General features: G+C 43.2%; 1 protein-coding gene across 2 annotated transcripts in view; it reads right to left on the bottom strand.

Moving 5' to 3' along the window:
* The window catches only part of LOC134585768 (geranylgeranyl pyrophosphate synthase), a 36,353-nt gene extending 21,196 nt beyond the window's left edge, over positions 1–15,157 (bottom strand). The window contains exons 1-2 of one of the 2 annotated variants that reach the window (XM_063441231.1): positions 15,028–15,157; positions 8,021–8,097 (exon numbers count right to left, since the gene is read on the bottom strand). In XM_063441231.1, coding sequence (XP_063297301.1) covers positions 8,021–8,090 — 70 coding nt within the window. In that variant the 5' untranslated portion in view covers positions 8,091–8,097; positions 15,028–15,157. The remainder of the gene's footprint in view (positions 1–8,020; positions 8,098–15,027) is intronic. The other variant, XM_063441232.1, reaches the window with a different exon arrangement.
* Between the last annotated feature and the right edge of the window lie 203 nt (positions 15,158–15,360).

Here is a 15,360-nt window from a genome sequence, read left to right as displayed (position 1 = left end):
CACACCTGGGGGGGGCGGGGCCGGTCCGCCATGCTGGTCGGTCGCAAGTTGGATGAGCTCCTGCCTGTTTCCCACCTAACGAACAAAAATTAAACGGAAAACCTGCCTAAATTCACTGGAAAATCTGCCAGCTGTCTCACGACGACAAACTTCCTACTCTGAAGACCTCAGATCCGACAGATGAGCACCCCAGCGGGGAGATCGTGTGCCCGGGGCCTGCGGCCTGCTGAAGCAGGGAGCGGGGTGGGCGGCCGCCGTCCCGCTCGACCGCTGAGAGTCTGGTGTGGATTGTTTCACTGGCCTTGTCACCCCCCCCCCTATGGACCGGTGGGGGTTATCCCGGTCCCCGATGGCCCTGCACGACCACCCTCATGGCCCTCGGCAGCTCAACAAAGCTCCTCCACTTCAAGCGAAGTCCCTAACAAGATGGCGGTGGGGCCTACGTCGCTCCCGCCATCCACAACACACGATGGAAACAATAACACTGTGGCGGAGTGTATACTCACCCGAATTGAGAATAGCTTTCAACGCTTCTGGGCACTACTGGAACAGCGCATGACCTCAAATCCAGTCCAAGCAGAAAAGGAGAGGACAGGAGATGGGCTGGGGACGGAGCGACTGCTCCCGGGCGCTCCTACTTACCTACCCAGGCTGAGGGCCCAAAGGAGAAAGCCCTTAAAGCATCGCCCACCTCGCAGGAAGACCGCCCGCCGCTGGCGGCGGATGACCAACTGGGTCTCCCACTGCACCCGATACGGGAAAGCCTCGGACTCTTGTAGCCACCGAGCCTGTGGTTTAATGATGCAGCCCTCTCTAAAGGCCTGGGGCCGGAGGAAGATCCCGATCCGCATGCAGCGCTCTGCCACCTCCCGTGACCTGAAGGCTCCTGCAGCCACTCTGCCGAGAATAGGCATTGGATGACATGGACTGGTCTCCCAGCCGTGGGATTACACAGAAGTTGGCATCACTGTCATGTATATCCTGCCCGCGGCAGTTTACAGCTTGCCTCTGACTCTCACGATACAGTTCTGTGTCATACTTAATTTTGGTGCAGGAGTTTGCTTGAATTCCTTGAGGTTACACACTGCTTTCATTTTTTAGTTCAAAGTTTTCAATGTTTAGACCACTGTCTAGCTAAAGCATGCCAATATATGTCGCAGTTGAGTGTAACATAAAGTTTAAATATCGTCACATGTTCAGCTGCCTATTACCTAAAAATGTGAAGCTAACTAGTGCATTTACTCAGCATGTTTTCTTCCACGCATTGTTTTTTTTTTTATTATTTTTATTAGTACATACTGTATAACTCGTTTAAGCTCTGGTACTAATGAGAAGTCTGATGATACAGCGACATGTTAAAGCGACACGTGTTAAAGCAACACATACTTAAGCGACTAATGTTAAAGCGACTAATGTTAAAGCGACTAATGTTAAAGCGACTAATGTTAAAGCGACTAATGTTAAAGCGACTAATGTTAAAGCGACTAATGTTAAAGCGACTAATGTTAAAGCGACTAATGTTAAAGCGACTAATGTTAAAGCGACTAATGTTAAAGCGACTAATGTTAAAGCGACTAATGTTAAAGCGACTAATGTTAAAGCGACTAATGTTAAAGCGACTAATGTTAAAGCGACTAATGTTAAAGCGACTAATGTTAAAGCGACTAATGTTAAAGCGACTAATGTTAAAGCGACTAATGTTAAAGCGACTAATGTTAAAGCGACTAATGTTAAAGCGACTAATGTTAAAGCGACTAATGTTAAAGCGACTAATGTTAAAGCGACTAATGTTAAAGCGACTAATGTTAAAGCGACTAATGTTAAAGCGACTAATGTTAAAGCGACTAATGTTAAAGCGACTAATGTTAAAGCGACTAATGTTAAAGCGACTAATGTTAAAGCGACTAATGTTAAAGCGACTAATGTTAAAGCGACTAATGTTAAAGCGACTAATGTTAAAGCGACTAATGTTAAAGCGACTAATGTTAAAGCGACTAATGTTAAAGCGACTAATGTTAAAGCGACTAATGTTAAAGCGACTAATGTTAAAGCGACTAATGTTAAAGCGACTAATGTTAAAGCGACTAATGTTAAAGCGACTAATGTTAAAGCGACTAATGTTAAAGCGACTAATGTTAAAGCGACTAATGTTAAAGCGACTAATGTTAAAGCGACTAATGTTAAAGCGACTAATGTTAAAGCGACTAATGTTAAAGCGACTAATGTTAAAGCGACTAATGTTAAAGCGACTAATGTTAAAGCGACTAATGTTAAAGCGACTAATGTTAAAGCGACTAATGTTAAAGCGACTAATGTTAAAGCGACTAATGTTAAAGCGACTAATGTTAAAGCGACTAATGTTAAAGCGACTAATGTTAAAGCGACTAATGTTAAAGCGACTAATGTTAAAGCGACTAATGTTAAAGCGACTAATGTTAAAGCGACTAATGTTAAAGCGACTAATGTTAAAGCGACTAATGTTAAAGCGACTAATGTTAAAGCGACTAATGTTAAAGCGACTAATGTTAAAGCGACTAATGTTAAAGCGACTATTGTTAAAGCGACTATTGTTAAAGCGACTATTGTTAAAGCGACTATTGTTAAAGCGACTATTGTTAAAGCGACTAATGTTAACTTGGACATAGGATATGTCATTCTTACTAACCCTTATTTGCTACGGTTTTGCATAAATTCACACTCATACTTTACTTTAAAAAAAAAAAAAAAGAGGCAATGCTAATCTGGAAATGTGACACAATACTGTTGTATTTATCCGAAGCTGTAACCTATTAGAACATTATCCTTGTTTTCTCTTATGTAACCTATCCCATATGCCTTCAATAAAAAAACAGATTGACAAAAAAAAAAAAAGGCACACCTGCTCCTAAGTACTACAATCCGTTTACGATCTGTATAGTGTATGTATAGCAGAAAAACTAATTTGCTATAAAAGACACTAATTAAATGGTTTGTGCTATGGCGCCAACATTTTTTGGGAGGTTTCACGATGTTGATACACTATGTCAAAGGGTTCCACGTGAAAAAAATAATTGGGAACCCCTGTATTAGCATGTACGATTAAGGGGAGGGTGAAGGAGATAACTGCAAATCTCAACACACTCATCCAACTGTGTAGGCAGATCTGTGGCTCAAGGGGAGTATGACAATTAAAAAGCAAATATAAATGCTTAATATATACTCCCCAAATCAATATTGAAGGGGGAGCATATTAAAAACAATTGCTAAAGGCAGGGGAATTGGAAACCAGAACAGCATACACTCTTATCTTTATAGAATTATTGTGTGTGCCACCATATCCAAGAATAAGAAAAAGTGCATTTGAATCCCCATACAATACTGTAAAAATAAAAAATCATATCAAAGATGATAGCACATTATTACCAGATGTACTAGAAAACATACCAGCAGTTCTAAATTAGGAGGCTTTGGACAGCTGCACAAGGTGGATACAAAGATAGAGATGAATGTATCCATTATACTAATTACAAAGTAAACAAAACTAGAAACATGACGATATTGTATCTTAGAAAAATCTTTTACACCCATCCCTGTCACAGGTGCCTCTTCTAGGTGCCCTAATTAGCCTTGTACTGCAGAGAGCCCCAGATGGAATTTTTTCCCCAATTAAGTGGCTTAATCTCATAAGAGCAGACATTAGGTTGTTAGAATAGGACCTGCCAAAGATGGGGTACATTGACATTGTGGCAGGCTTATGCAATATATGATCATATAATGTTAATAAACCCCCATTATTTTTGCCTAGATTAGGTGTTTTAAAAAAAAAAAAAAAAAAAATCTGTCACCATTGAAGTTGCTGTTTATTGGATAGGTGATTGCATTGGATCTTGTGTAATATAAATATAAATATATATATATATATATATACACACACATACATACATACATACACACACACATATATATGATCTAAGTATATATATTTTTTAATTACTGTTTTAAAAACTATTACAGGCATCAGGGGTCATTCCAGGCAGTCCCCCTGCAGGCACAGCTTTGGACGACTATTCCGTCCATGTGGTCGCGACGTCATCGTGATCACATGGCCCGGGAGGGCAGGATCAGTAGCAGGGGGACTGCCTGGGATGCCAGGCAAGTCCCCCCATTGCGATCGCCGGCGACCAGGTAAGTGGTAAGGACAGCGGACATACTATGCTGCCCACTAGCATTTAGGATCGGGTCCCTAAGGACGGCATAATACGCCTGCTGTCCTTAATGGGTTAATGTAGTCGTTCTGGCTTCTATAGCTTGTCCCTGTAGGACTTTCAATGTAAACGCTGTCTTTTATCTGGTAGAATGTGTGTGTTTGGAAAGGTATCGTGGAGCTGTGCCAGTATGGTTGTAAGGGGCCCCAAGAATTTTGATGGCGGCCCTGGGAGCAGTCCATTAGTAGATATTATAATGTGAACACTGTAGGAATCCACCCTGTAAATGGTACTCTATGAATGCAATGCAAATCACAAATGAACAGAAGGTAGGACAGTCTGAAACGAAGTCAAGCTTCTGACATCCCAGAGGGCAAGTCTAGAGTGTAGCTTTCAGTACAGGGTAACCTATGCCAGGAGGGAAGCTTTGACATAGGGAGGAAGGCGGTTAAGACACAAGGTGGGATTGAGGGAGAAGAGTAAGTATGGAAAGTATGTTCAAATTTTAGTGAGGTGTGAAAATGTTTAGATACTGATGTAAAGAAGCAAGAGGAAAGATAAAATATGTTTGCAGAACAGAATTTCTTTGCCTTTGGTGAATATAATGAAACAATAGCTCATTCCATCTCTCATTTGAACAGGAGCTTAGAGGAGTACTCCACACCCATAAAGCACTTCAACTTGCTGAATAGCTATATGGATGTAGAGTATCCCTTTAAAATCCCAGTTTATAAAAGTTCCAATTTCATTGTGAAACTAGCAATTTTATATATGAAAATAGAAACAGACCGCTGGGGAGATACACCTACTTCCGTTAGCTCCACTGAGCTAACGGAAGTAGCAGGCACATTCTTATAGTGCGTGCTTGCCTTACAATATTGGCTGCAAGAACTGCTCGGTGCAGTCACCGGGTGACAGGCAGGAGGGAAGCACTCGCCTCCTGCCGGTCAGTTCTTGCAGCGTCTGTGTCTCCCCTCCTTGTGTGAGATCCTCCCTCTCCTCCCCTGCCTGCTGACCTTTAGTTGGAGATCTGTGTGTAAAGGATATTTAGTTTCCCTTTACCCAGACTGAAGGGACTTGTTCTCACTTCCTATCAGTCTGGGTAGAGGAAACTAAAGATCCTCTACACACAGATCGGCAACTAAACGTTAGGGGAGGGAGGCTCTGACACAGAGAGGGAAAGAAGGAGGGAGACTCTGACAGGGAGGGAGAAAGGACACTGACAGGGAAGGCAGGTGTAACGGAGCTTCCTGTACCCCGGTTGGGTACCTCTGCCGACGGATGCTCTTAGTGCTCACCAAGGACTCCACCAAACACCATCAGCACCGCAGTCCCCACATCCAGCGTTACAGCTTGGCTGGGAACTCGCCGTCTCCTACCCACCCTGGACCTACGACAAGGCTCCAGGCTCCAGTGGGTGAACCTCTCTTCCTCCAGAGAGTCAAGCTATCATTCAGTATCTCCCTTTCTAATGATACCTTCTCCCCTCGTCCTGTCTTGGCTGGAGTCCCCCTCTGTCCTTGGTCCCCGTCTATTTTCTCTTTATACTGCCTCTCTTGGCAAACTTGGATTCCACTACCACCTGTATGCTGATGACACCCAAATATATCTCTCCTCCCTGGACCTCTCCCCTGCCGTCCTGCAACGTCTCACTGGTTGCCTTTCTTCCATGTCTTCCCGCTTTCTGAAACTCAATCTCTCTAATCCTGAGCTCCTTGTCTTTCCTCCTCCTAATACTGATCCTCCTCTTTTGCTCTCCCTTCAAGTTAGTGGTATCCACATAGTCCATCCTTGCAAGCACGCTGTCTTGGCATCATACTTAATTCTGGCCTCACCTTTGAGCCTCACGTCCGGTATGTTGCCAAATCCTGTATATTCCATCTTAAAAATATAGCCCGCATCCGCCCCTTTCTTACACAAGATGCTACCAAGGAGCTTGTACATGCTCTAGTAATTTCCTGCATGGATTTTTGTAACCCTCTCCTAATTGGTCTTCCCAAAAACCATATTGCCCCGCTACAGTCTGTAATGAATGCTGCCGCCAGACTGATTTTCCTCTCTCGTCAGTCCTCTCAAAGCTCACACCTCTGTCAGTCCTTACATTGGCTTCCTGTATCCTATAGGAGTCAATCCAAAGTGCTAACCCATACCTATAAAGCACTAAACAATTCTAGCCCCTCATACCTCTTCACAGATCCAAATTATGCACCTTCTTGGTCTCTCCACTCTGCCTGTGACCTTCTCCTGTCTGCTACTCGCACCCGTACGGCCAACTCACGCTTGCAGGACATCTCGCTGGCTGCTCCCTTCTTATGGAATAGCTTGCCTACCGCCAGACTCTCCCTTAATCTTTAGGAAAGCTTATGGCCTCCCAGAGTAACCTCTACCTTACATACCTGTCCCTTGCTCTCTGCTAAAGGGCAGCACTCTACTCTCTCCTCCAGCTCTGCTTCACTCCTACCTTATTTAAATGCTATTTCCTGTCCTAATGTGTTTTATACCTCACCTCCTATAGACTGTAAGCTTGTTTGAGCAGGGTCCTCTTCAACCTATCGTTCCTGTAAGTTTTCTTGTAATTGTCCTATTGTAATCCCCCCTTTCATAATATTGTAAAGTGCTACGGAATCTGTTAGTGTTATATAAATGGCAATAATAATAACAATAATAATAATAAATTTCTACCATTTGAAGAGATCTGCACTCAGGCAGTGCCATTACACCATGGCATTTCTACCCTGTACCAGCTGCTCCTTTATGCAGACATACCAACACCATTTAAGTTTAAAGCTTTATAGGAAGAGGCCTTGCAGACATCTTTCTCTGATCAAGAGTGGACAAAATGCTCACAAATTACTTATTCAGGTTCTCAAAACACAAGATTTCAGGAGACAAATTCTAAATTGCTCACGCAATGGTATGACACTTTACAAAAGCTTTACCGGTTCCTTCCTGAAGTACCTGACCTCTGTTGGTGGTGCGAAGACCCCGGAGCCTCACTCATACACACATTTTGTGAATAACTGGCTCCCTATTGGAGGAACTATATAATATGCAAGGTGGATTATTTTTTTTTTGTTATTTTGGAATAATGCCAGCAATCTAGATGTGTGAGTGGTTGAACTTTTAAACTGCATTCTAAACCGGTTTATGATAGCTGGTTTCACATTTTACTGATGCCCCCCTCCCCCCCCCCCCCCAAACTGCAATAACATAGCTAATGCAAATTTACACTCAATTATCATGTGCGCTTGGGTAAATAGTCTGAAAACGCACATCCTTATTCAAAGTGTTTGCTGGAGTAATTAAAACATAACCGTAACAATATTTATAGAAAAGGTTGAAGAATTGAATAACAAATTAAGGTAAAATTCTGTCGGTCTTTCTCAAGATAGTGTTCTCTCTATCATACATAGAACACTATCTTGAGAAAAACAGTCAGAATATTCAATTACTCATTTACTCTCTGCCTTTCACCCATTATTTACCTTCACTCCCTTGTGTTTTTTTTTACCCCTTCCATCAGGATCTTGAGAAGCCACCTGGTTTAATTTTAATTGAGAATAAATTTGTGTTCCGATGTTGACTATTTATAATTATTTTCTAGCAGTGTCCTTGATAACATTTTACCAATCAGTGATATTACAAAACAGTTTTTCTTAGTTTTATGAATTATAAAATTTAATGAGTTCTGTCTCAAATTAATACAAGCTATAATTTAAATAGCATACAATATAATAGTTTAATTTTTTTCCATACATAATATTTTTTCCCCAAATCAATAAGCTTAGAATGTAAGAAAGAAAAAGAAAATAATTAAATACAGAGTAGAACAATACCCGGAAGCTGAAGCAAATATTTGTATGGCTCCATGATAATTCGTTCCGATGTCTCTCTGGAGTGTGTCATCTTTTATCTGAAGAAAAAAAAAAAGTACAAATTAGTTTATAAAAGATTTTTTTTTTTTACTTTCAAATTCCATTTCTATTTGATCACAAGCATTAACCACTAACAATATGATATATATGTGTTTAGTAAATAATCATGTTAAGGTTTCTCTGTCTCCCCCCTCCAAAATAAGTATTTCAAAAAGATTCCAACTCAGGCAAAAAATATAAAAATGACTATTTTGTATTACTCATTTTCAAGCTTGACAAAATGTTTTACATTGCAGGGTTAAACTGACAAGACCACTGCACACAGACCACATCCATGGGCGTAGGAACCGGGGGGCTGGGGGGGACGTATCCCCCCCAGCAAATCATGCGGGGGGGACAGGTAATGGTAAATGGTAAATCCCCCCCAGCTCCACCGGCCCCCCTTTTGCTGCAGCCGCCCGAGCGCTCTGCAGAGAGCCTCAGGCGGCTGCAGCTCTGCCCGGGCTGGTGCGTCCGTGAGGGCGCACCGCCCGGGCGCAGCCAGAGGAGAGGGGCTGACAGGAGGGAAGCGCTCAGCGCTCCCTCCTGTCACTCCCTCAATGTAGCGTGGCCGAGCCCTGTATAGTCCACCGGTACAGGGAGCATCTGTCTCCTGTACCCGGCCGGACTAACAGGAAGTGAACACTGAGTGTGCACTTCCTGTTAGTCCGCCGGGTACAGGAAACAAAAGCTCCCTGTACCCGCGGACAGTACACAGCTCGGCCACGCTACAACACAGGTAGGGGAGGGGGGGAAGAAAGAAACAGGGAGGGAGGGAGGGGGGGGAGATAAAGAAACAGGGAGGGGGGGAGATAAAGAAACAGGGAGGGGGGGGAGATAAAGAAACAGGGAGGGGGGGGGAGATAAAGAAACAGGGAGGGGGGGAGATAAAGAAACAGGGAGGGGGGTAAAGAAACAGGGAGGGGGGGATAAAGAAACAGGGAGGGAGGGGGGATAAAGAACAGGGAGGGAGGGGGGATAAAGAAACAGGGAGGGGGGATAAAGAAACAGGGAGGGGGGATAAAGAAACAGGGAGGGGGGATAAAGAAACAGGGAGGGGGGATAAAGAAACAGGGAGGGGGGATAAAGAAACAGGGAGGGGGGATAAAGAAACAGGGAGGGGGGATAAAGAAACAGGGAGGGGGGATAAAGAAACAGGGAGGGGGGATAAAGAAACAGGGAGGGGGATAAAGAAACAGGGAGGGGGGATAAAGAAACAGGGAGGGGGGATAAAGAAACAGGGAGGGGGGATAAAGAAACAGGGAGGGGGGATAAAGAAACAGGGAGGGGGGGAGAGGATAAAGAAGCAGGGAGGGGGGGAAGAAAGAAACAGGGAGGGAGGGGGGGTAAAGAAACAGGGAGGGAGGGGGGGTAAAGAAACAGGGGGGGATAAAGAAACAGGGAGGGAGGGGGGATAAAGAAACAGGGAGGGAGGGGGGGATAAAGAAACAGGGAGGGAGGGGGGATAAAGAAACAGGGAGGGAGGGGGGATAAAGAAACAGGGAGGGGGGGGGGATAAAGAAACAGGGAGGGGGGGAAAGAAAGAAACAGGGAGGGAGGGGGGAAGAAAGAAACAGGGAGGGAGGGGGGAAGAAAGAAACAGGGAGGGGGGGATAAAGAAACAGGGAAGGAGGGGGAGGATAAAGAAACAGGGAGGGAGGGAGGGAGGGGGGATAAAGAAACAGGGAGGGGGGATAAAGAAACAGGGAGGGAGGGGGGATAAAGAAACAGGGAGGGAGGGGGGGAAGAAAGAAACAGGGAGAGGGGATAAAGAAACAGGGAGAGGGGATAAAGAAACAGGGAGAGGGGATAAAGAAACAGGGAGAGGGGATAAAGAAACAGGGAGGGGGATAAAGAAACAGGGAGGGGGGGATAAAGAAACAGGGAGGGGGATAAAGAAACAGGGAGGGGGGGATAAAGAAACAGGGAGGGGGGGATAAAGAAACAGGGAGGGAGGAGGGGGATAAAGAAACAGGGAGGGAGGAGGGGGATAAAGAAACAGGGAGGGGGGGAAAGAAAGAAACAGGGAGGGAGGGGGGAAGAAAGAAACAGGGAGGGGGTGAGAAAGAAACAGGGAGGGGGTGAGAAAGAAACAGGGAGGGGGGATAAAGAAACAGGGAAGGAGGGGGAGGATAAAGAAACAGGGAGGGAGGGAGGGAGGGGGGATAAAGAAACAGGGAGGGGGGATAAAGAAACAGGGAGGGAGGGGGGGGATAAAGAAACAGGGAGGGAGGGGGGAAGAAAGAAACAGGGAGGGGGGATAAAGAAACAGGGAGAGGGGGTAAAGAAACAGGGAGAGGGGGTAAAGAAACAGGGAGAGGGGATAAAGAAACAGGGAGAGGGGATAAAGAAACAGGGAGAGGGGATAAAGAAACAGGGAGGGGGGATAAAGAAACAGGGAGGGGGGATAAAGAAACAGGGAGGGGGGATAAAGAAACAGGGAGGGGGGATAAAGAAACAGGGAGGGGGGATAAAGAAACAGGGAGGGGGGATAAAGAAACAGGGAGGGGGGATAAAGAAACAGGGAGGGAGGAGGGGGATAAAGAAACAGGGAGGGAGGGGGGAAGAAAGAAACAGGGAGGAGGGGGGATAAAGAAACAGGGAGGGGGGATAAAGAAACAGGGAGGAGGGGGTAAAGAAACAGGGAGGGAGGAGGGGGTAAAGAAACAGGGAGGGAGGGGGGATAAAGAAACAGGGAGGGAGGGGGGGAAGAAACAGGGAGGGGGTGGGGAAAGAAACAGGGAGGGGGGAAAGAAACAGGGAGGGGGGAAAGAAACAGGGAGGGGGAGAGAGGGGGAGAAAGAGTGACAAGGGAGGGGGAGAAAGAGTGACAAGGGAGGGGGAGAAAGAGTGACAAGGGAGGGGGAGAAAGAGTGACGAGGGAGGGGGAGAAAGAGTGACGAGGGAGGGAGGAAGGGGGATTGACACACAATCATGCCACCCTTACACACACAGAAACACACAATTCATCCTTACACACACTCAATGCACCCCGTGCACACACACACACACACAATCACACAATCATGCCACCCTTACACACACAGAAACACACAATGCATTCTTTACACACACTCAATGCACCCCGTACACACACTCAATGCACCCCTTACAGTCGCACACACTGCATCCCGTACATACACAGAATCACACCTTGCAGCCCTTACACATACAAACACAGATTCACACAATGCATTCCTTACACACATATCAGGACATCCCCTACACACTCCACCCCCTGTGAACAAACTCATTGGTGGAATGTGAAGGTGGACCCTGGGACCCAGACCTTGAGCTGTGTAAAGGGCCCCTCAAAAATGGAGCTGCTTCCCGTTCTCACAGAACATTGATTTTTGGGACCAGTTACAAACAGCCTCCAGAGAGCCTGTTCTACACCAGACCAGTGGAGCCAGACGGCAGCTAGAGCCCATCACCATCCTCATCTGGTTGTAAGTAGGCAATCTAGTATATTATTTGTGGCACTAATCTCTAATTTACCTCACATTAAAGAAACACTATAGTCCCCAGAACCACTGCAGCTTAATGTAGTGGTTCTGGTGTCTATAGCCTGTCCCTGCAGGCCTTTTAATGTAAACACGGCGGCACTCCAGCACTGGCGTTAGTTAACATGGCAGAAAAATAATTGGAAAGGGTTAGGGGGGCTACTAATAAGGATAGGGGGAGAGGGGTAGGTAGAAAAATAATTGGAAGGGTTTAGGGGGGCTACTAATATGGATGGGAGGAGGGGGGAGGTAGAAAAATTATTGGAAGGGGTTAGGGGAGTACTAATATGAATGGAAGAGGTAGGGTGGGTTCTAATATGCATGGAAGGGGTTAGGGGGTACTAATATGCATGGAAGTGGTTAGGGGGTACTAATATGCATGGAAGGGGTAGGGGGTTAATATGCGTGGAAGGGGTAGGTGGGGTTCTTTTGTGCATGGAAGGGGTAGGGGTGGTTCTAATATTCATGGGAAGGGGTGGTTCTAATCGGGAGGATCCCGGCGCTGTATCTGGGTAAGTAAAACCCCTTCCTTGTAGTGACCCTTTAATGTTATTATTTAATCATTTATATAGCGACTGCAAATTCCGTAGCGCTGTACAATGGGATAAACAACTCCTAGTTTTAGAATATACCCGGCGAGTAAAAATGCTATCCCCCCCAGATTTTTTTGGGTTCCTACGCCCATGACCACATCACTGAGCTGAAGAGTTCTGGGTGACTCTAGAGGTTCTTTAACATAGTAGCTGGTGGAAGAGAAGTAACTGAAATTGTTGTGTTTACTAATCAAAAGTTAGTTTTTGTTTTTTAAATGTGGTGAAAATGTAGTTGCTAGTTTCACAGGTCACTGCACCACTCTTTTTTTTTTTTTTTTTAACACTTTGATAAGTCTCTTCTCCTCTGCTTATTTGTGCCTAGTGTGAACTATGTTGCAGTGTCACTTGCTAAATTCTTAAAAGGTTAATCCAACTAAAAAAAAAAACAATGTAATTTCTGTTTGTTCATTTGTCAATAGCTGAAATTCAGACAATTCAAATGCCCAAGTGCAAGTGTTCAACAGGGCATGCATGTGAATTTCACAGACCGAGCTAGTGTAAGCAGATGAAGCCCATGCGGTACATGTCATCCAGGAACCACTAAAATAGGGGTGCCTAGGACATGGATCAGGACAAGAAATAAAGAAGTTAAAAAAAAACTATATATATATATATATATATATATATTGTATATATATATTATTATAAAATACAAATAATAAGTAATTTAAATAAAAAAATGTAAAAATAATAAAAATGAAAAAATTATATATCTATATGAAATTTTATTCTAACTGTATTTTTATATTAATATATATTTATATCAAAATACACTTAGAATGAAATTGTATATATATCTATGTATATATAAATAAATAAAAAGAATATGAACTATACATATGTCCATTTACAAAATTACATAAATAATTATATAAATATACACGTAGACTTCAAATATATAAATATGCATATATATTCAAATTCTACGTGTGTATTTATGTAATATTGTTACATAATTAAGTAATTTTATTGATTGCAATTTAAGGGACCTGCCTGCCAACCCAGGTCGAAAGTCCAGAGAATTTAATTTGTTAGCACTGTATTTTACCCTGTAACGTTCTACGACACCCTAAAACCTGTACATGGGGGGTACTGTTTTACTCGGGAGACTTCACTGAACACAAATATTAGTGATTCAAAACAGTAAATCATATCACAGCGATGATATTGTCAGTGAAAGTGACTTTTTTTGCATTTTCCACACACAAACAGCACTTTTACTGATGATATAATTGTTGTGATACATTTTCCAGTTTTGAAACACTAATATTTGTGTTCAGCAAAGTCTCCTGAGTATAACAGTACCCCCCATGTAAAGGTTTTATAGCGTTTTTTAAAGTTACAGGGTCAAATATATGGGTCAAATATTTTTACATTGAAAATGGCCAGGTTGGTTATGTTGCCTTTGAGAGCGTATGGTAGCCGAGGAATGAGAATTACCCGGATGATGGCATACCATTTGCAAAAGAAGACAACCCAATGTATTGCAAATGGGGTATGTCCAGTCTTTTTTAGTAACCACTTAGTCACAAACACTGGCCAAAATTAGCGTTCAATTTAGTTTTTTACTTTTTTCACACACAAACAAATATGAACGCTAACTTTGGCCAGTGTTTGCGACTAAGTGGCTACTAAAAAAGTCTGGACATACCCCATATTGAATACCTTGGGTTGTCTACTTTAAAAAAAATACGTACATGTGGGGTGGTATTCAGAGATTTATGACAGATAATAGTGTTACAATGTCACAATTGATACATTTTAAAAATGTATGTTTTGAAACCGCAATATCCTACTTGTACTTATAGCCCTATAACATGCAAAAAAATAGCAAAAAGCATGTAAACACTGGGTATTTTTAAACTCAGGACAACATTTTGAATCTATTTAGCAGTTTTTTTCATTCGCTTTTGTAGATGAGTAAAAGATTTTTCACATAAAAGTCAAAAAACATGTATTTCTTTCAATTTTTCATCATATTTTTCATTTTTTTTTTAAATTAAATTACATGAGATTATATAAATAATGGTATGTAAAGAAAGCCCCTTTTGTCCTGAAAAAAACCAATATATAATTTGTATGGGAACAGTAAATGAGAGAGCGGAAAATTACAGCTAAACACAAACACCACAAAAGTGTAAAAAGATGCCTGGTACAATGTACAACATCGGAAAAACAGTCCGGTCCTTAAGGGGTTAAATATTAATTATTTCCGGGACCACTCAATTGCTTTAAGTAGGTGCTTGGTGTAACGCTTTAAAATCTAAAAGAAGACCAGACCATCACATGAGAAAAAAGTTGAATACAAGTTATTGGTTATTTCAATGGTGTAGTTTCCAGAAAAACTATAGTTACACCCAAAAACTCACTGTGCAAACTCTGCAATAAGCTGCTGCTCCTTATAACTCCTTTATAAAGAAATAATGACACGTAATGCTTTAGCTTGCAATAATATTGTGTTGAGACCTTAAGTAGCTCTAGAATAGAGAACAGACAGACAGCACGGTCCGCCACAAGGTAAGTAAGCAAATGATGTAATTGTTGTGTAGTCATCAAATAAATCCGCCTTTAAACACTCGCTCAGCTAAAATACATTGTTATACAACAAAATGCTGGTTTCTGAAAACTGTCTGGGTAATTAAACGGTTACCCGTCTAGAGATTTCCTGCAATGTGATGGAACGTATGGGGTGCTCTTTCATTCCTGTCAGTTCCCCAATTTCCAAGCGAAGCCCTGTGACTAAACACTTCCTCAGTATCTACCGGGTTCCCACAGACACATCTACACTGAGAGTCAGACCCTGTATACTGATACCTTCGGTGGGGACACATACCTCTTGTGTGCCCCTGTCCTAACAGAACGAACCTGAATAGAGAGATCGTACCCTGGAATCCTACCGAGAGAACAGCCTGTCCGGGCGATGCTACCACTAACAAACTCTGTGCGCATGCGCGTTCCTAACAACCCGCGCGCATGCGTGCTGACAAATGCACACCCATGGAAGCATTGAGGATGGATAGAGAGAGAGAGAGAGAGATAGATACGCGTCAGATGTCCCTAATGGGCTAAAACTACATTTCCCGTCAATCTTTGCTGCCGACACCCACTCTGCTAGACTAGCCAAGACTACCAAATTCGCTTGCTATTGTTGTGCAACCTGGCGTAG

The sequence above is a fragment of the Pelobates fuscus genome, chromosome 2 (assembly GCF_036172605.1).
Source record: "Pelobates fuscus isolate aPelFus1 chromosome 2, aPelFus1.pri, whole genome shotgun sequence".
NCBI lineage: Eukaryota > Metazoa > Chordata > Amphibia > Anura > Pelobatidae > Pelobates > Pelobates fuscus.
This window is presented reverse-complemented; position numbering and strand designations above follow the sequence as displayed.